Below are 23,074 nucleotides of genomic sequence, written 5' to 3' on the forward strand. Positions count from 1 at the left end.
ATATGGTTTATACAGATACTAAAAGATCTAGATTGTAAAGTTGATTTGCCTATCCAAGTGTATGAAGATAGCCAATCGTGCATTGCATTAGCAGGCTCGGAAAGAATGAAATCCGCATCAAAACATATTGCTATCCGTCATGCGAATGTGAGAGATTGTGTACAGAATGGGGTAATCAAACTGGAGTACTGTCAATCACAAGATAATATTGCTGATTTGTTTACCAAGCCTTTGCCAGCAACATGCCATAATAAATTGATGACAAAACTGGGTTTATGTATATAGTATATAATGTATGTATGTATTGTTTCTGTTGAGGTTTTTCGCATTTAAGAAACAGAAGGGGTGTCAGGGCTAAAATGGCCGCTGTTTCTTTAATGCGAATAAAGCTGGGTCAGCATGACTCAGCGGCCTGCAGCAAGTTGTATATATAAGTGAGAAATGTTAGTTCGGGCTGTGGCTAGTGTTTGGGTTGGTTGGTGCTGGTGTGTATAGTTATTCAGTCGTGTTTTGCACAAGGACTTTTAAGAATAAAACTCTGCAAGGATAGTCTCGTGGACTCTTTTTGTGCTGACAAGGAGACTGAGGAGACAAAGGGAGGTCAGAACCCTTTCCTTCTTTTTTTGCTTTTTACAAACACTGACAGTGGACAACATACTAAGAAGTAACGATTATAACAAGATTAACAGGGACACTAGAGTAACTTCAAAGTGTGCCTCCACAACCCAGAACAATAGAGGAGATATTACATCACGTCAAACATTACTACTACTAAAAAGAAAAGTAGCAATTGCTCTTGGGAGAGGCATTCTGTCTCAGTTTAGAAACATAGAGAGGAGCCTTAGAACCTGAAACATTCTGAACTCATTATTCTCTCGATGATTCTTCTGCTCTTCCATTTATGCATTAGACTCAGCCTCTTTCTGTCTGTACTGAGAGATGTCTTCCAGGATCCAGCAAGAAAGTGAAGGAGGGACAGCCCCCTTGCTGCTATGATTACATCCCATGTCCAGAGGGGAAGATTGCAAACCAGGATGGTAAGGGAAAAAATTTGATTAAATGGGTCCATTTGATTGAAAGGTGTCAGGATGGCTGAGGTTAAGTTTCAAAAGAAGATAGAAGTTATTGTATGTGTGTCCCTGCCTCATTGTCCTTCAGATATTGGTGGTAGTAGCAGTAGTAACAATAATTTATATTCAGTCTATGTGACTGGGTTGCCCCAACAATGCTGGACAGCTTCCAACAAATTAAAATATCAACCACACTAAAACTTCAAACATTAAGGGCTTCCCTATATAGGGCTGCCGTCAGGTGTCTTCTAAAAGTCAGATTGTTGTTTATTTCCTTGACATCTGATGGTCAGACATGCTTAGGGTGGGCGCCACTACAAAAGAGGCCCTGTGCCCGGTTCCCTGTAACCTCACATCTTGCAATGGGAGAACTGACAAAAGGCAATCAGAGCTTAATCTCAGCATACAGGCTGAACGATGCGGGTATACAGGGTCAAAATTTAGAGAGAGAGTTGGAATATGCTAATCAAATGAGAATAAAATTGCATTGAGAGTAGCTAGGTGGTATGTAGTTCTAATCGTATCCAGACTGGTCCTTGTCACTCCTTCCGACTTACATAAGCTGCACTCAAGCTAGTGTGACAATACATTCAAATATCATGAGGAGGAATGGCCTTGTCTGTGTTGATTATAGGACGACATTACTCTGAACCACATAACAGAGTACTGGACATATGTTTTATTTTCAGCTGAGCTCTTTTCTTCTCAGACAGAAAGTAAGCATTTCAGCAAGCTGGCGTTAAAGGAGCTAAGGAATATATTCTTATTTTTTCCAGATATGAACGAGTGTTATAAATGCCCAGACGATCACTATCCAAGCAAGAACCGGAATGCATGTCTACCCAAGGATATAAGCTTCTTGTCTTATGAAGAACCTTTGGGCATCAGTTTGGCCTCTTTCTCTTTTTTCCTTTCCTTGATCACAGCTCTGGTACTAGGTATATTTATGAAACACCACAACACACCCATTGTCATTGCAAACAACCAAAACCTCACCTACACTCTCCTCATCTCTCTCCTGCTCTGCTTCCTTTGTGCTTTGCTCTTCATTGGCCAACCTGAGAAGGTACATGTCTCCTCCGGCAACCAGCTTTTGGTATCATCTTCTCAACCGCTGTTTCTTGTGTCCTGGCAAAAACCTTCAGGTTAGTTTTGGCCTTCATGGCTACAAAACCAGAATCCAGGATGAGGAAATGGGTGGGGAAAGGACTAGGCCACTCTATTCTCCTTTTCTGCTCCATTGTTCAAGCAGGGATATGCACTCTGTGGCTGGCAACTTAACCCCCATACCCAGATGTGGACATGTACTCAATGACAGAAGAAATTATACTAGAATGTAATGAAGGATCTGTAACAATGTTTTACTGTGTCCTCATCTACATGAGTTGCCTGGCAACTGTAAGCTTTGCTGTGGCTTTCCTCTCCAGGAATTTACCGGACAGTTTCAACGAAGCCAAGTTTATCACTTTCAGCATGTTGGTCTTCTGCAGTGTTTGGCTGTCCTTTATTCCCTCCTACCTGAGCACCAAGGGAAAATACATGGTAGCTGTGGAGATCTTCTCCATCTTAGCCTCTGGTGGTGGGTTGCTGGGTTGCATCTTTTCCCCCAAATGTTATATAATTATTTTGAGGCCAGAGCTGAACAATAGGGAACAGCTAATAAGGAAGAAAAATTAAAGAAATAATAAACCTGCCCTTTGCTGTCTTTCATGATTTTTTCTGTGTACAGTAGAATATTTGGAAATATATGTTCAGCTGCTGCCTTTTATAATTTTTTCTAGAGTCCAAATTCCCATAGTTGAAAATTCATTTGTAAAATTGACTTATTTGCTTTGAGGAAAACAACCATATGTTTACACATACATTACTCTCTTGTAGCATGTGCTGACAAGAAGACTCAAAGCAATTCTTGTCAAAATATATGCAAGGAAATCTTTATCTGTCCTTAATTCTGAATGATCAAACTTGTCTTACAGCTTTCAGCATAATGGAATATACGAGTACTCATTTATGAATTATTGTTCTGTTCTTCTAACAGTCATATTTCACCATCAACCTTTCCATACCCAAGAACGTATAAATGTAAGATGATCCTCTTGAAGCAGGCCAATGGCCCATCTGGTCCAGCAGCCTGTACTCTCACTGACCAACCAGATACCTGTGGGAAACCTTCAAGATGTACCCAACTGCAAATGCATTGTCCCCACCATTGTTTCCTGTGTCAGTGAGTTCCATAGTTTATCAATGTACTGTAACATACTCGCCATTGAATTGGGTTTCCCTCCCCACAAGATTTTTTCTGAATCATGTCTCCTTGAAGAAATTCAGAGTCCTAGATAAGAAAATGTAAATGAATTCTGCCCTCTCATTCTTGGAAAAGATGGCAGCAAAGGACCATGCAGACCTCACTGCGCAACGCATTTGACAGATAAGTAAAGGTAAAGGGACCCCTGACCATTAGGTCCAGTCATGAACGACTCTGGGGTCGCGGCGCTCATTTCGCTTTATTGGCCGAAGAAGCTGGCGTACAGCTTCAGGGTCATGTGGCCAGCATGACTAAGCCACTTCTGGAGAACCAGAGCAGCGCATGGAAACGCCGTTTAGCTTCCCGCCAGAGCGGTACCTATTTATCTACTTGCACTTTGACATGCTTTCAAACTACTAGGTTGACAGGAGCAGGGACCGAGCAACGGGAGCTCACTCTGTTGTGGGGATTCGAACTGCCGACCTTCTGATCGGCCAATACTAGGCTCTGTGGTTTAACCCCCAGTGCCACCCGCATCCAGTTATTTGACAGATAGGGAGCTACAATTGAAAAGTTTTATTTCACCAATACTTGTGATGCATCAGAACACTCTATACTTAATACATATACGTATCATATATGTGACAAGTATATTGTTGGATATTCCACTGACTGTTGGCACCCTTCATCAAATGTTTGATGAGCAGATAAAATTGATTAGATCTAACCATGAATGGAGAATGCAAATAAACCAGAGTAAGCCCCATTAAACCTTAAAACATTTATTTCTCTGTGGACATCTGTGGACTATGCTTGTTAAGTATTGTCTGTAAGATTACGCCCTCCTTGCAGAAGGTCCAGGGTATTCAAGTGGAGACAGAAATGGAAGGAAGTAGGACTAATAATAATAATAATAATAATAATAATAATAATAATAATTTTATTGTTTATAACCCACCCAGCTGGCTTTCCCCAGCCACTTTGAGTGGCTTACAGCAGATATAAAAACACAGGCAAACATATTATTTCTTTTGTTGTTATCTGCTTTTAATCCTCTAAAGTTTTGCTGGGATGTCTGTAGCCCTCCACATATTGCTAGACTACAGCCCTCGTCATTGCTGACCATTTTCCATACTGTCTGGGGTTGGTTGGTTTTGGAAGTGCCACACATCCCCAACCCTTGCCCTAGTGGAAGTGAAGCAGAATACATATTTAAAAAATAAAATGCAGACGTTTGCAGAAGAAGCCAGAGATATCGGCATCACTGAATGAAGGTGGACACTGAATTAAATTCACCCAAAAGGCTAGAAAGTCAGGCTCAGCAACTTTGGGAATCATGACCACCCACAGCTGCACCTGGATGAACTGTGGGGTCTGGGAGATTTCAGGAATACTTTTTCTCCCTAAGTTTCTAGCTCATGGAGGCCGACAGAATCAAGAGAGATTTTACACAAGGCTCTATAAAAGGAGTCATACAGGAGGGCCTGGAGCACCAACTCAACCTCTCCAGAATCACAGGGGCATTTGCCCTTGAGGGTTTGGGCAAACATGCATTCCCAAGGCACAGGGGAAGGAGGCTGAGAGGGACACCACTGTCATCCCCCAGAATAGCCATGAACGGCCATTCCAGACATGCCAGATGCTGGTGTGACTCCAGGTCCACTCAGCCAAATTCCAAGATGTTGACTACACCATGCTACATGTTGGAGTCTTCATTGGCTACAAGATCTTCTGTTATGAGCTTCTAACTTCTAATTTCACCCATACACCACTGGTCTATTATCATCTAATGAAAGGGAAATTAAAATAACAGTTCTGAATATTTTCTTCAGCAATTTTCTTCTGCAATTCCACAGGGAGTCCTGAGCATTGGATGAACAACTACACTCCTGCTTGGTTATTAACAGGGCTATAATTAATATGCCTCTCCTCAAAAATCCCTGTATATTTTCTCTGGCCCCTGGCAACATAACACAAAGTATACTACAACTTAACCAGAATTCTTTAAATACTGTCTGGGATCAGCAAGTCTAATTTTGGATACTTCCATATTGTGTCCCCTCAGGAAATTAATCTACCATTTAAATGAGACAATTTTTATCTTGGAAAAACCTATTCTAGTATTGCCAGAAAAAAACATAGTTTCTGCATAGAACAAAGAGTTGCCTTTGTATTAAGGATGGTGTTTTTAGTGTTCTTGCTGCTGGAACTGATTTCTTACAATGTATGTGAGGCTCACATAGCAAAATGCAGGCTCCAAAGTCCACACCGTCCACTTCACACGTATCATCAGCCAGGAGAGTTCCTCATTGGTGGCATAGTTTTCCATGGTGGCTTCATCGCCTCTCCAGCAACATTCACTGAGGAACCCCCACCAGCGCTGCCTGAAGAGCTTCTGTAAGAACTAAGCCACTCATTTTATTACATCAGAGGAATGATGAAACCTAGAGTTGCAGCCTCAGAATAATGAGGGAGGCAACAAACATTTACCCTTTTACCGGGGGAATCCACTATAGATATGAATGGGACTTGTGCTGGTGCAAAAAAAAAGGAACAAATGTCTGGTGAATTAAGAGAATATAGGAGAAATTCCCATTTCTGGATTGAGAAATGAATATAAATGTTTTGAAATGTATGTATGCATGTTTGTGTGTTTGGGAGAGGCCTTATAAGCAGCCCATTTTGCTAGACTTTATCTGAACTACTAGACTATTAGTAAGAATGTCTTTTTAAAAACCTGTTCTGAGGCTGAATGTCCTTATGCTTTCATTTTCTGAACTTAGACTAAGCTTTGTTTCAGCACTGAAAGGTACTTATTATGAAGTATAGAACGACCAGCAATGACTCACAAAAAGGAAGTCACTGCAGAGAGAGACCAGAGAGACCAGAGACTTTGTAAGTGTCAGAAAAAGACCTCAGATATGTAAGGGAAGACGTCCCATGAGCCCCACATTAGCAACCCCTACTCTAGATACTACTGAGTTTAAAATATTTAAAAACTTGGACAAAAGTAAGAGTGGTACCTACAAATACACAAATCTAAGATGAGGAAAACTTGGCTTGCCAGTAGTACATGTGGAAAGGGTCAAGGGATCTGCATCAAGAGAAGTATAGTGTCCTGATGAAAGGAAATAATAGTCCTGCTCTATTCTGCCTTGGTCACCTGAAGTCTGTGTCCAGTTCTGATCACCACAATTTAAGGAGGATATTGACAAGCTGGAACATGTGCAGAGGAGGGCTACAAAGATGGTCTGGAAACCAAACCTTATGAGGAACGGATGAGGGGGTTTGGAATGTTTATCTATGATGAGACTGAGGAGAGGAATGATAGCCATTGTAAAACATCTCAAGAGCTGTCACCAGGAAGATGGAACACGCTTGTTTTCTCTTGCTCCAAACCAGGGTATTCAATTTACAAGAAAGGAGATTTCAAATAAACATCAGAGAGAACCTTCTATTGATAAGAGCTATTCAATAGTGGATCAGACTGAGAGTTAACCCCACTGAAATCGATATGATTAACTACTCTGTTGATATGTAAAAGAATACTTATTTTGAAGTTCCTGCTGATACATTTGAAACTCTTATTCTAGGGTGGTGCCTAAGGGTTACCAGCACATTGTGGCCTTGGCATTTTCAGTCAAGCAGATCAACGAAGACCCTCACATCCTACCCAATATCACCTTGGGCTTCCACTTATATGACAGCTATATCAGTGCAAGGAGCACATATCTTGCCACCCTGCTGCTTTTATCCATGGTGGAGAATATTGTCCCTAACTATATATGTGATGTTGAAAATAGTCTGACTGGGGTCATTGGGGGACTGGATTCTGAAATCTCCTTTTATGTGGCAACTATTTTGGATATCTATAAGATTCCGCAGGTAGGACACTCATGATCAATACCTCTATTAGCTTGCATAGAGGAAGAGGCACGTTCCTCAGCATCAGTTCTGGGTGAAGATTAAATTGCAAGGAGAACCATGTACACCACCTTGAGATTCTTGGAAAATAAAGATGGTACATAATTGTAATATAAGCAAACAACAGACAGACAGACAGACAGACAGACAAACCTGAATAAAGGGGAAGGTTTCAATACCTGTGGGGACGCGGGTGGCGCTGTGGGCTAAAGCACAGAGCCTAGTGCTTGCTGATCAGAAGGTCGTCGGTTGGAATCCCCATGATGGGGTGAGCTCCCTTTGCTCTGTCCCAGCTTCTGCCAACCTAGCAGTCGAAAAGCACGTCAGAGTGCAAGTAGATAAATAGGTACCGCTCCTGCGGGAAGGTAAATGACATTTCCGTGCGCTGCTCGGGTTTGCCAGAAGTGGCTTAGTCATGCTGGCCACATGACCTGGAAGCTGTATGCCGGCTCCCTCAGCTAATAAAGTGAGATGAGCGCTGCAACCCCAGAGACAGTCACGACTGGACCTAATGGTCAGGGGTCCCTTTACCTTTACTGCAATACCTGAAAAAAAAATGTAACTCTAATGTCTTACACACAAATTTAGATCACTTACAGTATATAACAAATGCCACTGATGGGAGAGTGGGCTTCTCTCTCACCAGCAGTTTTTGGTTATGCATCATTTTCTGCTTAGTTAGGAGGGTATCTGAATTGAGCTGCTGAGTAAAGGGGGGAATTGCTTACTGGATAAAAGAAATAAGATTTTAGGCGCCAGTGGAAAAAATAGTGAGGAGGGCATGTCAAATAGGCTGGGGAAGTGGGGAAAATGCTTACAGCTACAATAAAACTTACAGGTAGGAGCCAGTACAATAACTATTCCTCTTTAGCACACCCAACATAATTAAAGATACAGAGAAGTTATGGCAAACTGCAGATACAATCCAGTTCCACAGGCGAACAGTAAAAGTAGTTAGCAGCTGATTCACAAGTGAAATAAATGTTCATAAGTAAAGTCTGAGAAGAATCAGCACAGTTTTGCTGTGTGATGGGGCATGTGCGTCATGAAGAAGAAAGACGAAGCTCCAGAGAAGAAATGTGCATCTAACCCAAGTTGCAATTCTGACAAACCCAGATAATGTCCAGGAAATCTGCTGTTTGGGGCATGGTATGTTCCCCCATCCAGTTTTATCCATTGTACAAGACCCTGCCAAATTTTGCAATGACATAAAAAACTTTTGTTTGTTTTTAAGTGAAGTAGACACAATGCCCTGCTCCAGACATCAAGTGTTAACAAGATTCATAATAATAGTAAAAAACAGACACAGCGCCCCTCTCCATTCAGCAAAGCACAGGTTTCCAAACCACAAATGGGAGATGATCCCAGTTTTCAGCCCATCTGCATGTATGTCTTTTGTATAACTGAGAGAGATGCACCAAACCCTGAAATGTTGACAAAGGGCATATATGACTAACAGGGTTCACCACATAATGTATATGAATACTGTGAAAGGAATCTACTTTGTCTCTTCTCTTCCTGCACTTACTTTTTAGCTCATTTATGGCTCTGCTCCAGTGATGAATGATAAAAGCCCAGGGCTTCCCTTCTACCAGATGGCAGCCTCAGAAGCCCTTCAGTATGAGGGAATTCTCTCTTTGCTTCTGCATTTCAGGTGGACATGGATTGGAGTCCTTGCAATGGACAATGACAATGGAGAAAGATTTCTGCAAACCATCTCTCCAATATTTACCAAGAGTGGTGTCTGCTTTGCATTCCTAGAAAGAATCCCCAGTATAAGTTTTATTTCTGAAATAAATGGCATGCAACAACAGGGGGCAATTATAATTCATAAACTTTTTAGCAGCACAGCTAATATAATAATTGCCTATGGAGAATCTTATTACATGACAATTTTGAGATGGCTTCCATACCTATCAGTACATGATGACATGACATACAATATAAAAAGTAAAGTATGGATAATAACGGCCCAGGTTGAGTTTGCTTCAATAGTCATTCAAAGGAACTGGGATGCAGGAATATTCAATGGTGCTATATCCTTTGAAATTCACTTCAGAAACCCACCAGGATTTCATCAATATGTTGTGCACAGAAACCCTTCTAACACAGATGGGGACGGTTTTATCAGGGACTTCTGGCAACAGGCCTTTGAATGTGTGTTCCCGGATATGACTGCAGACAAGGTGGAGGGGAATATTTGCACCGGAGAAGAGAAGCTGGAGAGCCTTCCTGGATCATTTTTTGAAATGAGCATGACAGGCCACAGTTACAGTATCCACTGTGCTGTCTACGCCATGGCCCATGCTTTACATACCATGTCCACATCCAGACTCAGGCACAGAGAAATGGCATACAGAGGGAGAGGGAAGAATCAGAATCCACAGTTTTGGCAGGTAATAGGCTAAACATCCTCAACCGGAAGAGGCCTGTTATTCCCCCACAAGATATGGGTTTCCAAAATGTTGTCAACTTGCTCATTCGTCTCAGACAAGGAAAATCAGTTCCATGGTAGAAGTTTGCAGACAACTAATATGTTACTGCATTCACAGATAAGAAGCAGTGGTAATCATCGAGAGAGATGTTCAGCATTCTCTTTATCCCATATACACAAAATCCTCCCTCAGAGCATGTGGTTGCACACCACTGTGGCGTCTCCTGAGATGAAGAGGGACAGAGGGAAAGTGGTGTGAGGAGGGGGAGATAAAGAAAGGTTGTTAAAACGAAGTGAGGGATGTGGGAGAGAGAAAATTGGTGGTCTTTCCATCCCTGGACCTGACTCCACACACAGTTGACTGTATCACCGCCCACCACTTGCTGTAGGTCCTGCCCACAGCATAAAGATACCTTAGCCATGCATTAGAAGTGCAGCCTTTTACAAACGTGCTTTTTCTGTTTTCAATCTAGCTCCATCACTTTCTGAGAAGTATCTCATTTAACAATACAGCTGGAGATGTGGTCTTCATCAACCAGAATGGTGAGGTGGTATCTAGCTTGAATATTGTCAATTGGATTATATTCTCCAACCAAAGTTTGCAAAGAGTGAGTGTTGGGACGATAGATCCACAGGCTTCTCGAGACCCATCATTCATCCTTGATGAAGATGTCATAACATGGAACAGTTGGTTTAATCAGGTAGGACTGTATAATTAGATAATTGCAAGGAGATTCATTCTTGCATACACAATTGTCAGGGAACTGCCATCGGAAGGACGGGAGGTGGAAGGGCTCACACAGGTTGGGAGAGACTCAGCAGCGGAAGAGGGAACCAGCAGGGGGAGACGAGGTGATCCGAGGGAAAGTGAGCAGGAGGGATGGCTCAGGGACACTTCCAGCGAGGACAGTGGGGAGGTTTCAGGACCTCCTGTAGGGACACCCACCCCTCGCCGGAAACTGTCATGCAGAGAGTCCAGAAGACGTGTTTCCGTTAAGGAGCTTTTATGTTGGAAGAGATTTCGAAAGCAACCACTTTCGGAATCTGCCAGCGACTGACGGAGCCATGCTTAAGGGGCTCCGTTACAGACAGAGGTTTGCGGACTTTAGCAAACTCTGAGGGACTTGGATTTTACGCACAAGCAGCTCATCATCCCATCACAGCATTCCGAAAGTCCCTGTAAGCAGCTTGTGCAGGAAAAGGCATCATGAGCAACCCAGCCGGAACCGGAGAAGCAGGAGCTGGAGCGGGTCCAAGCCTGGAAGAAAGGTACCGGGTGTTGGAGGTCCAGCTAGCGCTGCAGACGGCGAGGCTCGAGGAGAGGAGGGCTCAAGATGCGGAGAAGGGGAAAACCACCCGGCTCGCCAGAAAGGTGCCCGGATTGGTGCAGAAGTTTGGGGGGGAGCCCAAGGACTATCATGCCTTTAGGACAGAGATGCAATATGCACTTAATCTGCAGTTTGATGACTTTCCCGACGAGGAATCGCGGGTGGCTTTTGTGATTGGGCACCTCGAAAAGGGGGTGAAAGACTGGGTGAGGCCCCTGATGGCAACGAACAATGCCATCCTTAAGGACACGATCAAGTTTTTTCGTGCCATGGACATGATGTTTTCCAGCGATATTGAGCAGGGAATAGTATGCAGACAGTTAATGGCGTGTAAACAGGGGAGCCGATCTGTTCGTGAGTACTGGACTGAGTTTACCATGTTAATCCACAAATTGGGGTGGAACCTATCGGCGGAACCCATTCAAATGCTCTTTGAAGAAGGGCTTTCTTCGGCGGTGAAGGATGAACTTTCCCGGGCGCCCAGGGCGGAGTCTATGGACCAGCTGACCAAATCAGCGCTGACCATAGGAGCGCGCCAAGAGGCGAGAGCCTTGGAAAGGCGGGAAGGGAAAGGGGAACGTTGGAGGGAGGTTCGCATTCCAGAGATTCCAGAGCCACCGTTCCTGCCAGGAGAGCCGATGGAAATTGGAACAGCGCGCGCGCAGTTTCAAAGCCCAGCGAAGAGCGGAAGAAGGAGGGAAAGGGCGCCAAGAAATGTTATCTTTGCCAACAGCCAGGCCACTTTGCCAGAGTTTGCCCCCAAAGAAAGGAATGGCAAGGAATGGTGGGAGCTGTTGGGGAAGAAGAGGAAAAGGTCCCTGAGCAAGTAAAAGCCAACGCCTGGCTGCCACTGTCGGGGCACAGCAGACAGGCCAAAGAGCAGTGAAAGTGCCCACGCCTGAACCTCCCAGACCCGCCCTAGTGATAGAGGTGTTGCTAGAGCTGCCAAACGGACACCCACTAAAGATAAAGGCGCTATTGGACTCAGGCAGCTCCTGTAATTTCATGAGCAAAGAGTTTGCTGCTGAACACCAGATACAGACTATCCCTTTAAGTAACCCCTTGCAGGTGACCACGATCGATGGAAGGGAGCTGCTGGGGGGAGAAGTCAGCCAGCAGACCGTCCCAGTGATAATGAGGGTAGCAAGACACACTGAACTGATAGCGTTTAATGTGGCTACCTTGGGAGGAGTTCCCATTATTTTGGGGATGAGCTGGCTAGCATTACACGATCCGCTAGTGGGCTGGCATCAGAGAGTGGTCTCCTTTGGGTCGGCACATTGTCTTGAACACTGCAAGGAGGGGAAGGCGCAAGGAGGAGCCAAAGCCACTCTAGCAGGGACGCAAGTAACGGAGAAGGGGAAGGTGCCCCGACAATACTCCGATCTGAGCAACGTCTTCAGCGAGAGGGAAGCAGACAAACTACCCCCGCATAGACCCTTTGACTGTCAAATCAATTTACTCCCTGGGGCGCAGCTCCCTGTAGGCAAGCTGTACGCCATGTCAGACAGAGAGATGCAGGAGTTAAGGGAGTTCATTGACAAGAACCTGAAGAGAGGGTTCATCAGAGAGTCCAGAGCGGTGGGTGGCAGCCCAGTGTTTTTTGTGGACAAAAAAAACACGGACAAACCGAGGCTGGTCGTAGACTTCCGGGCCTTAAATGCAGTGTCAGAACCAATGACTTTCCCTATGCCCAGAATTGATGACATTCTGACAAGGGTCAGGAAGGGAAAGATTTTCACCAAACTAGACCTGAGGGGAGCGTACAACCTGATACGAATAAGGAAGGGGGATGAATGGAAAACCACCATGTTCACCCCTTTAGGGGCATTTGAATATCTCGTTATGCCCTTCGGTCTACAGGCAGGCTCAGCGTGCTTTCAATCGTTTATGGAACCACGTCCTGGGGCCTTTGCTTTACAAGAATTGTGTGGCCTTCTTAGATGACATGTTAGTATATTCAGAGAATGAGGAGCAGCATGTGAAGAACGTCAGGGAAGTGTTGGGCAGGCTGCAAGCTAATCAGCTGTGGGTGAAGCTAGAGAAGTGTCAGTTTCACACCAAGGAGGTGGAATTCCTGGGGTACCGCTTGTCGGACAATGGACAGGCTATGGATCCTGGCAAGGTCCAAGCGGTACTGGAATGGAAAACACCGAAAACGAAGAAGGATGTGCAAAGATTTCTAGGATTTGGAAACTTCTATCGGAAGTTCATCAGAAATTTTGCCCACTTGACGGCTCCCATTACGGACTGTCTCAGCAGTAAGAAAAAAATCGTTTGGACGGCGGAGGCGGAGCGAGCTTTTGAGGAACTGAAAAAGGCGTTCGCCTCGGAAGAACAGCTCCTGCATGTGGATTTACAAAAACCGATGCGAGTGGAAACGGACGCATCAGACAGGGTGGTGGGGGCGGTGCTTCTGCAGCCGGGGAAGGAGAAGTCGGAATGTAGACCATGCGCCTTCTTCTCGCGAAAGCTGAACAAATCTGAGAGGAACTACACGGTGTACGACCGAGAACTACTCGCCATTCACGAAGTGTTTAGAAGATGGAGGCACCTATTAATTGGCTCACAACATAAGGTGCAAGTGTGCACTGACCACAAGAACCTAGAGTATTGGAGAACGGCATGAGTGCTCAACCAACGGCAAGTGAGATGGGCCCAGGAGTTCTCCAAATTCCATTTTGAAATTTGTTACGTGCCAGGTCCAGAGAACGTTAGGGCGGACGCTCTCACGCAAACCTGAATATTTGGAGGGGGAGGGAGCACCCGAAGAGAGACATGTCATCCCAGAGGACCGCTGGGTGTGTGGGGCGGCATTGGTGGGGCAAAGAGAACTGGTAGAGGAAACTGAGAATGATGAATACGCCCAGAATAAGCTCAGAGGTCTCAGGAGGGAGGGAGAGGAACCAGGGGGGTTTGAGGAAAGAAACGGAGCATTGTATTACAAAGGGGCACTGTATATACCCGAAGGAGAATTGAGGGGGAGGGTACTCAAGCAGTTGCACGACAGCCCCACGGCAGGGCATTTTGGACAACACAAAACCATGTGGTTGGTCACCAGGGAATTTTGGTGGCCTAAGGTGAGGGAAGATGTACGGGAGTATGTAAGAGGATGTGAACAATGCCAGCGAGCCAAAGGGGAGAGGCAGGCGCCGGCGGGGCTATTAGAACCGTTACCAACACCTGAATGACCATGGGAGGCAGTGTCGATAGATTTTATGACTGATCAGCCGAGGTCCAAGGGAAAAACGGCCATCATGGTAGTGGTAGACCTACTAACGAAGATGTGCCACTTTGTAGCCTGCTCGCATGCAGTCACGGCGGAAGAGACAGCGAAATTGTTTGTAGAACATATTTTTAGGTTGCATGGAGTACCATTGAGGATGGTCTCAGACAGAGGGAAACAATTTACTTCCAGGTTCTGGAGAAAGCTCATGAGCTTACTGAGGGTAGAGGTCAATTTTTCTACTGCCCGGCACCCTGAAACCAACGGGCAGGCGGAAAGAGCAAATGGTATCCTCCAGCAATACCTGAGGTGTTATGTCAATGATAGAGAGAATGATTGAGTAGAGAAGTTAGCGCTGGCGGAATTTGCCTACAACAATGCAGAGAATGTGTCCACAGGGATGAGTCCCTTCTTGGCTAATTATGGGTGTCATCCCAGGGCGTTTCCCGGGGGAGGAGGGGAGAGATGGAGCGTCCCGGCAGCCAAGCATTTTGTAGAAGAAATGGAAGCAATCCATCGTCAGCTTCAACTCAATGTAGAAAGGGCAAAGGAAGAATACAAGAGGCAGGCGGACAAGAACCGAATGGAAGGTGAAGCCATAAGGGTGGGAGATCAGGTGTGGCTGTCAACACAAGGTTTGCCGTTCAAAGGGGGTTGTAAGAAATTAAGACCCAGGAGATTGGGTCCCTTTGAGGTCATTCAACAGGTCAACCCAGTGGCTTTCAGACTCCGGTTACCCAACCACATGAAACTGCACCCAGTATTTCACAGGTCGTTACTGTCACCGTATGGGGGGGAAGAGAAGGGAGGTCCACACGGGGACCGGTCATAGTAGCCATGTGGCCAAAATCCTCGACTCCAGGTGGAAGGGGGATCAGGTGGAGTATTTGGTAGCGTGGGAAGGGGAACCGGAGTCAGAAAACACTTGGGTAATGGCCGAGGATATCAATGACGAGGTCTTGGTAGAAACTTTCCATCAAAGGTTCCCAGGGAAACCGCAGCCGGTGGCTCGGTTCCGGAGGGAATACTTTGGCACCACCGACGAGGAGGAGGAGTTGGAAGGATTTCCAGACTCAGAGGGGGAAGGGGAAATCGACTCTGAGGAGGAGGAGTACTTAGAGACCAGAAACCGCAACAGGTGGAGAGAAATGTTCGAGACGTCGGAAGATGAAGGAAGCTCTTTCCGGGGTTTTGCCTTCTCACCGCCCATAGAGGAGGAGGCGGGAGGGGGTGAAGGGGGCCCTGGAGGGGAGGTAGATGTCAGGGAACTGCCATCGGAAGGACGGGAGGTGGAAGGGCTCACACAGGTTGGGAGAGACTCAGCAGTGGAAGAGGGAACCAGCAGGGGGAGACGAGGTGATCCGAGGGAAAGTGAGCAGGAGGGATGGCTCAGGGACACTTCCAGCGAGGGTAGTGGGGAGGTTTCAGGACCTCCTGTAGGGACACCCACCCCTCGCCGGAAACTGTCATGCAGAGAGTCCAGAAGACGTGTTTCCGTTAAGGAGCTTTTATGTTGGAAGAGATTTCGAAAGCAACCACTTTCGGAATCTGCCAGCGACTGACGGAGCCATGCTTAAGGGGCTCCGTTACAGACAGAGGTTTGCGGACTTGAGCAAACTCTGAGGGACTTGGATTTTACGCACAAGCAGCTCATCATCCCATCACAACAATGAATATTCACCTGCATGTCTACTCATTGTCATTTAAACTACATGTTACTGTGTAGAATATGACCAAAGCATCCAAGTACCACATTAAGAGCCAAAAGCTTACTGCTAGAAGTCACTCAAGGAATAAAGGCAAATATTTTATTTTATTATATTTATGAATATATTATAAATATTTCTTAACATTATAAAATACTGATTTTTAACTGAAGAAAAGAGGATAGATAAGCCCCAAGATTTTGCCTTTCTTGCTAAAAAGTGGGGAACTGCTATGTAATCACAAAACCTACACATCCCAGAACAATAGAGGGAGTATGACATCACTTCAAGCATTACTACTACTCCCTTTCCATGGAGGCGCAAGTTACAGCAACAGCCAAGGTGACATTTTTCCACCTTCGCCGCATCAAGCAGTTGGTCCCTTACCTTTCCCGCCCGGACCTTGCCACAGTGATCCATGCGACAGTCATCTCCAGGCTTGACTACTGTAATTCGCTCTACACGGGGCTGCCCTTGAAGCTGTCCCAGAAACTCCAGCGGGTACAGAATGCTGCAGCGGGGCTCCTCACGGGGTCTCTGCCATGGGAGCATATTCATCCAGTGCTTTTCAAGCTGCACTGGCTCCCGGTGGAGTACAGGGTCAGATTTAAGGTGCTGCTTTTGACCTTTAAAGCCCTTCACTGCCTAGGACCCTCGTACCTACGGGACCGCCTCGCCTGGTATGCCCCACGGAGAGCCTCAAGGTCCATAAATAACAACACCCTAGTGGTCCCAGGCCCTAAGGAAGTTAGATTGGCTTTAACCAGAGCCAGGGCCTTTTCAGCACTGGCCCCAACTTGGTGGAACGCTCTGTCTCATGAGACCAGGGCCCTGCAGGATCTGATTTCTTTCCGCAGGGCCTGTAAGACAGAGTTGTTCCGCCTGGCCTTTGGCTTGGAGCCAATTTGATTCCCTCCCCCCCTTTTCTTTTTTCTTTTCCTTCTCCTGCAATGAGGCTACATTTAAATATTTCAATGTTCCATTATTTTAATGTTGTATTTTATTTTTGTTTTTAAGTTGTAATCATTCATCTTGTTTTCATTATTGCTTGTAAGCCGCTCTGAGCCCGGCCTTGGCTGGGGACGGCGGGATATAAATAAAAAAATATTATTATTATTATTATTATTATTATTATTATTATTATTATTATTATTATTATTATTATTATTACTACTACTACTACTACTACTATTAAAAAATATAGCCATTCTACATATTGCTGAAAGGCTGACTCAGCTTTGCATCATAGAGAGGGGCCCAGGAACATGAAGATTTCCAAACTCATTGTTCTCTTGCTGATACTTCTGCTCTTTCATTTACATAATAGACTCGGCCTCTTTCTCTCTGTACTGAGACATGTCTTCCAGGATCCAGCAAGAAAGTGAAGGAGGGACAGCCACCTTGCTGCTACGATTGCATCCCATGTGCAGAGGGGAAGATTGCAAACCAGGATGGTAGGAAAAATAAATAGATTAAATAGATCCAGACTCAAAAGTAATAATTGAAAGGTGTTGTAAGAACAGTTCAGTTTACGTTTCAAAATAGATGATCTACTGTGTGTGTGATCCTGCCTCTTTCTGATCATTGCCTTTCATATAGTTTAAATATGCTAATCAAATGAGAATGACCATGCATTCAGAGTAGTTGGATGGTATGTGGTTCAAAGCTCCTCTTCTTCTTCTTCTTCTTCTTCTTCTTCTTCTTCTTCTTCTTCTTCTTCTTCTTCTTCTTTTCTTCTTCTTCTTCTTTGATCACTCATAGCTGAATAAGATTGTCTTCCATAAACACAGTTTTAACAATGAGTCTGTAAGTGACTGTGGAGGTCAGTTCTGGATCCACACGTGCTTCCACAGTGGGGACATTGGTTTCCGGAACAGAGTTGATCATTATGTGGATTGGCCAAGCATGCCTTTCTCTTTGCACATTTCTATCTTGCGTCCTAAGCATATCTAGAGGGGGCCTTGGCACTCCTTCTGACTTGCACAGGCTGCACCCAGGCTAGTGTGCATAAACATTCAGATGGCAATGGCACTGGCTGTAGCCATTGTTAATTTGTTCTGGTGTCCGATTTTAACCTAAAACTGTTCTTCACCTGAGGTACCACTATAACTAATTGGGCCTTCTGCTGCTGCCATGCTGCTGCTGCACAATTTCTGTTCTCATTCTGAAGCAAAGTTATTATCCTGAGGTACTATTTCTGGGTTAGCGGAGTCTGTAACCTGAAGCATCTGTAACCTGAAGCATCTGTAACCCAAGGTACCACTGTACAGAGAATCATACCATATAACGTTTTGACATACTGAGTATGCTCGGACTGTGGTCAGACTATTATCGGTAACCTGAGTGAAATACAATACTGAGGTGAAATCTAATCCTGAAATAAATTTTTAGCAGACCATGAGGAAACTCCTTCGTTTAAACTGTGATTTGGACCAATCATAAGGAGACAACAAAGTGCATTAGGAGGAAATGGGGTGAGGGAAATAAAGTGTTTCTATTGGTTAGGAAATTAAACTTAATGGAATGCGTGGAATTTATGCCAAACGTAAAAAACTGTTTGGAACTCTTTGTATGATGTTTAGTTGTTTTAGGGAGTTATCCCCAGCTGAACCTTTTGTGCAGAATTAAATACTTTGGACTACTTTTCCCCTCACGGTCTCATGTGTTTTATTGGCATATCCATGAGGCAGAGAAAGCTTAGATTGCAACAATACCATATTACAGAGCACCAGACATTACAAAACATGTGCTTTGAATTAAATAGAGCTCTTTTCTTCTCAGACAGAAAATAAACTTTTCAGCAAGCTGAAAAGTATCACCTAATATATTTATTTCCCCCCAGATATGAATGACTGCAATAAATGCTCAGACAAACACTATCCAAGCAAGAACCGGGATGCATGTCTACCCAAGGATATCAGCTTCTTGTCTTATGAAGAACCTTTGGGCATCAGTTTAGCCTGCTTCTCTCTTTTCCTTTCCCTGATCACAGTTCTGGTACTAGGTATATTTATGAAGCACCATGACACACCCATTGTCATTGCAAACAACCGAAACCTCACCTACACTCTCCTCATCTCTCTCCTGCTCTGCTTCCTTTGTGCTTTGCTCTTCATTGGCCGACCTGAGAAGGTGACGTGCCTCCTCCGGCAACCAGCTTTTGGTATCATCTTCTCAACCGCTGTTTCTTGTGTCCTGGCAAAAACCTTCATGGTGGTTTTGGCCTTCATGGCTACAAAACCAGAATCCAGGATGAGGAAATGGGTGGGGAAAGGACTGGGCCACTCCATTCTCCTTTTCTGCTCCATAGTTCAAGCAGGGATATGTACTGTGTGGCTGGCAACCTCTCCCCCATACCCAGATGTGGACATGCACTCTGTGATGGAAGAAATTATACTAGAATGTAATGAAGGGTCTGTAACAATGTTTTACTGTGTCCTCATCTACATGGGCTGCCTGGCTACTGTAAGTTTTGCTGTGGCTTTCCTTGCCAGGAAGTTGCCGGACAGTTTCAATGAAGCCAAGTTTATCACTTTCAGCATGTTGGTCTTCTGCAGTGTTTGGCTGTCCTTTATTCCCTCCTACCTGAGCACCAAGGGAAAATACATGGTAGCTGTGGAGATCTTCTCCATCTTAGCCTCTGGTGGTGGGTTGCTGGGTTGCATCTTTTCCCCCAAATGTTATATAATTATTTTGAGGCCAGAGCTGAACAATAGGGAACAGCTAATAAGGAAGAAAAATTAAAGAAATAATGAACCTGCCCTTTGCTGTATTTTGTGTTTTTCTTTGTGTTTACACTAGAATATTTGGATATATAAGGTCAGCTGCTGCCTTTTATAATTTTTTCTAGAGTCCGAATTCCCATCGTTGAAATTTTCTTTGTAAAATTGACTTATTTGCTTTGAGGAAAACAATCATACATTTACACATACATTATTCTCTTGCAGAATGTGTTGGCAAGAAGGCTCAGAGCAATTCTTGCCAAAATATACATGTAAGCAAAATCTCTATCTAGCCTTAATTCTCACAGATTTCAGCATAATGTGAAACTGTACTATTGCAGGCCATGGAATATTTGAGTATTCATTTATGGTCTATTGTTCTGTACTGCTCACAGTCAGATTTCATCATCAACCTGAAGTAGGAATACTTTATTGTCACTGTACCACTTGTTTACAGTGAGATTAAACCTCCAAGCTGTATCCAAAAGCAAATGCACTGTCTCCACCATTGTTTCCCATGGCATTGATTTCCATATATCATCTATGTACTGTGAAATAATTTATCCCCCATTGAAATGGGTTCCCTCCCCGCAAGATTTTGTCTGAATCAGGTCTCCTTGGTGAAACTCAGAAAACTAGATAAGAAAGTGTGAATGATTTCTGCCCTGGTGCTTGGAAAAGATGGCAAGGAAGAACCATGCACAGTTCACTGGGCAAAGCATTTGACAAAGCCACAACTGAAAAGTTTTATTTTCAAGAAAACAAGTGATGTATGAGAACACTATATTCTTAATACTGTTGAATTGTCTTTTTAAGTGTGAAGGTTCATTATTGTTCCACAAGATGTGTAGGGCCAGAGCAAATAACAAGACCCAGTTTTACAGCTGTGAAACAGTATAGCAATTGCTGCTAAGTTATGTTAATTATCTGTATCAGCAATTGGGTATAATATATAAAGAGCAGACCTAGCTCTCTCAGTACCCTGGGGGATGGGTTGCTGGTTGGGTCATGCTTGTTGATATATTTAGTGTAAAATGAGTTTTTATTTTTGTTATTAAAACCTTGTAAAAGTTATTTTTTAGTTCCTTGTAATGTGTGGTCTCCCCAGCAAGCTTTCTGCAGCGCAACTAAACTGCAAAAAACCCCAAACAAACACAAATATGTATAATATTTGTGGCAAGTATATTGTTGTACTTTCCACTGACTGTTGGCATCCTTCAGCCAATGTTTGATGAGCAGATAAAATTAGACCTAGGTTGCATCTGTTTTCCCATAACAGACCTCAGCTTTCTGGAATCCAGGCTTAACCTCTGAATTATACCTCCTGTTATACAATTCTTAAAGGCACAAAGCCACTGCTTTCTCTTAGTTTCAACCATAAACCAGAGCCTATGTTGCCAGCTTGTACTCCCTTCTCTGGGAGTAAGGCCTATTAAATCTTAAAACACTTATTTCTGCGTAGACATCTGTACTGTTAAACAGCAAGCTAACTATGTTTGTTAATGATTGTCTGTAAGATTATGTGCCCCCCTTGCAGAAAGTCCAGGTATTCAAGCGGAGACAGGAATGGAAGGAAGTAGAACTAATAATAATGATAAAGATAATAATAACTTTGTTATTTATAACCCACCCTTCTGGCTGTGTTTCCCAGCCAATTTAACACAGTAAAACATATTATTTATTTTCTTGTTATCTGCTTTCAATCCCCCTAGAGGAGGGATGGGAAGCCTATAGCCCTCCAGATATTGCTAGGCTACAGCCATCATCATTGCTGACCATTTTCCATACTGACTGGGGTTGGTGGGTTTTGGAATCCATCAACATCTGGAGTGCCACACATCCCCAACCCCTGCCCTAGCCAAAGTGAAGCAGAATACATATTTAAAAAATAAAATGCATAAGTTTGCAGATGAAGCCAGAGACATGAGCATCACTGAATGTATTTGGACACTGAATTAAAATTCACCAAAAAGCTGGAAAGTCAGGCTAAGCAACTTTGGGAATCCTGTCCACCATCACCTGGGTCTGGATGAACTGTGGAGTCTGAGAGACTTTAAGAATCCTCTTTCTCCCTATGGTGGCAGCTGACATAGGCTAACAGTATTAGGAGAGATTTTGCATAAGGCTCTATAAAAGGAGTAATACAGGAGGGCATGGAGCATCAATTCAACCTCTCCGGAGTCATAGAGGCATTTGCCCATGGGGTGTGGGCAAACGTTTGCCCAGGCCATTGCGGAAGGAGGCTAAGAGGAAGGGGACACAACTGTAATCCCCAGAACAGCAAAGAGTGGTCAATGCACACATACCACATGGCTGATGTGAATCCAGGTGCACTCAGCCAAATTCCAAGATGCTGACCACACCATGTTAATTTTGGAGTCTTCTATTAGCAACACTCTCATTTTCTCAGCCATTTTCCAGGATCACTGTCTTTCAGATTCACCCATGTTCTTTCTGCTAGGTCACTTGGCTTTCCTGGACCTCTGCCTATCCTCCTTTGCCATCCCAAGATCTCTCTTGGATTTCCTTGCCCAACATCAGATCATCTCCTTCCAGAGCTGCATGGCACAAATATTCTTTCTCCATGTGTTTGTAGGCTGCAAGATGCTCCTGCTGGTAGCCATGGCAATTGAACGGTATGTGGCAATTTCCCATCCCCTCCATTATGCCTCATGAGCTGGCCTCATTGCACGGCACTTCTCCTTGCCTCCTAGGCTGGTGGGCTCCTCCATGGCACTGTGCAATTGCATTTCATCATTAATGTGCCTTTCTGTGGGCAAAATCAAGTGGACAGCTTCTTCTGTGTCCTCCCATTGGTCATCAAGTTGGCTTGCATTGACACAAATCCCTTGGAGGTCATGATGGTCACCAACAGTGGAATTTTGTCACTAGTTTCTTTTATTGGCCTGCTCATCTCATATGGATTCATTCTCTACACAATCCACTCCAGGGGTCCCTCTGAAGGGACCACCAAGGCTGCCTCCACATGCACCTCTCACCTCATTGTGGTCACCATGTACTTTGGGCCCTGTTTGTTTATTTACCTGCATCCATCAGCCCAGTCCATGATCGCTAAAGTGCTTTCTGTCTTCTATACCTGTGTCCCCCCCTAGCTACACCCAACCATCTATGCTTTGAAGAACAAGGAGATAAAGGCTACCATTAGAAGCCTTTCAGCAAGGCTTTCTGGGCAGGTTACCACTCAGTGACATCCCAAACATTAGACAGCATGAGGCAGCCACCTCTAGCAGATGATTTTGTCTGTCACAGAATAATAGTAAATGGTCAGTTATTTAATTTGCATTTATACATGGTGGAAAAAGTTAATAAGGAGAATTTTCCCCCATCTCCTGATTGTATAACCCAGGCTGATCCAATGGAGCTGAAATATTGCACATTCTTGAACAATAGACTTTGCT

The 23,074-nt window shown here is 44.4% G+C and overlaps 1 protein-coding gene across 1 annotated transcript; it reads left to right on the forward strand.

Annotated features, from left to right (window-relative positions):
* Positions 1–992: 992 nt before the first annotated feature.
* LOC308571932 (vomeronasal type-2 receptor 26-like) lies at positions 993–19,677 on the forward strand (the record flags this gene model as incomplete). The annotated part of the gene is made up of 5 exons (XM_081167584.1): positions 993–1,037; positions 8,775–9,635; positions 10,147–10,374; positions 17,261–17,387; positions 18,776–19,677. The coding sequence occupies 5 exons, from the start codon at positions 993–995 to the stop codon at positions 19,675–19,677; spliced, it is 2,163 nt and encodes a 720-aa protein (XP_081023710.1).
* Between the last annotated feature and the right edge of the window lie 3,397 nt (positions 19,678–23,074).

This window comes from Podarcis bocagei (assembly GCF_964188305.1).
Source record: "Podarcis bocagei genome assembly, chromosome: 13".
In the NCBI taxonomy this organism is placed as follows: domain Eukaryota; kingdom Metazoa; phylum Chordata; class Lepidosauria; order Squamata; family Lacertidae; genus Podarcis; species Podarcis bocagei.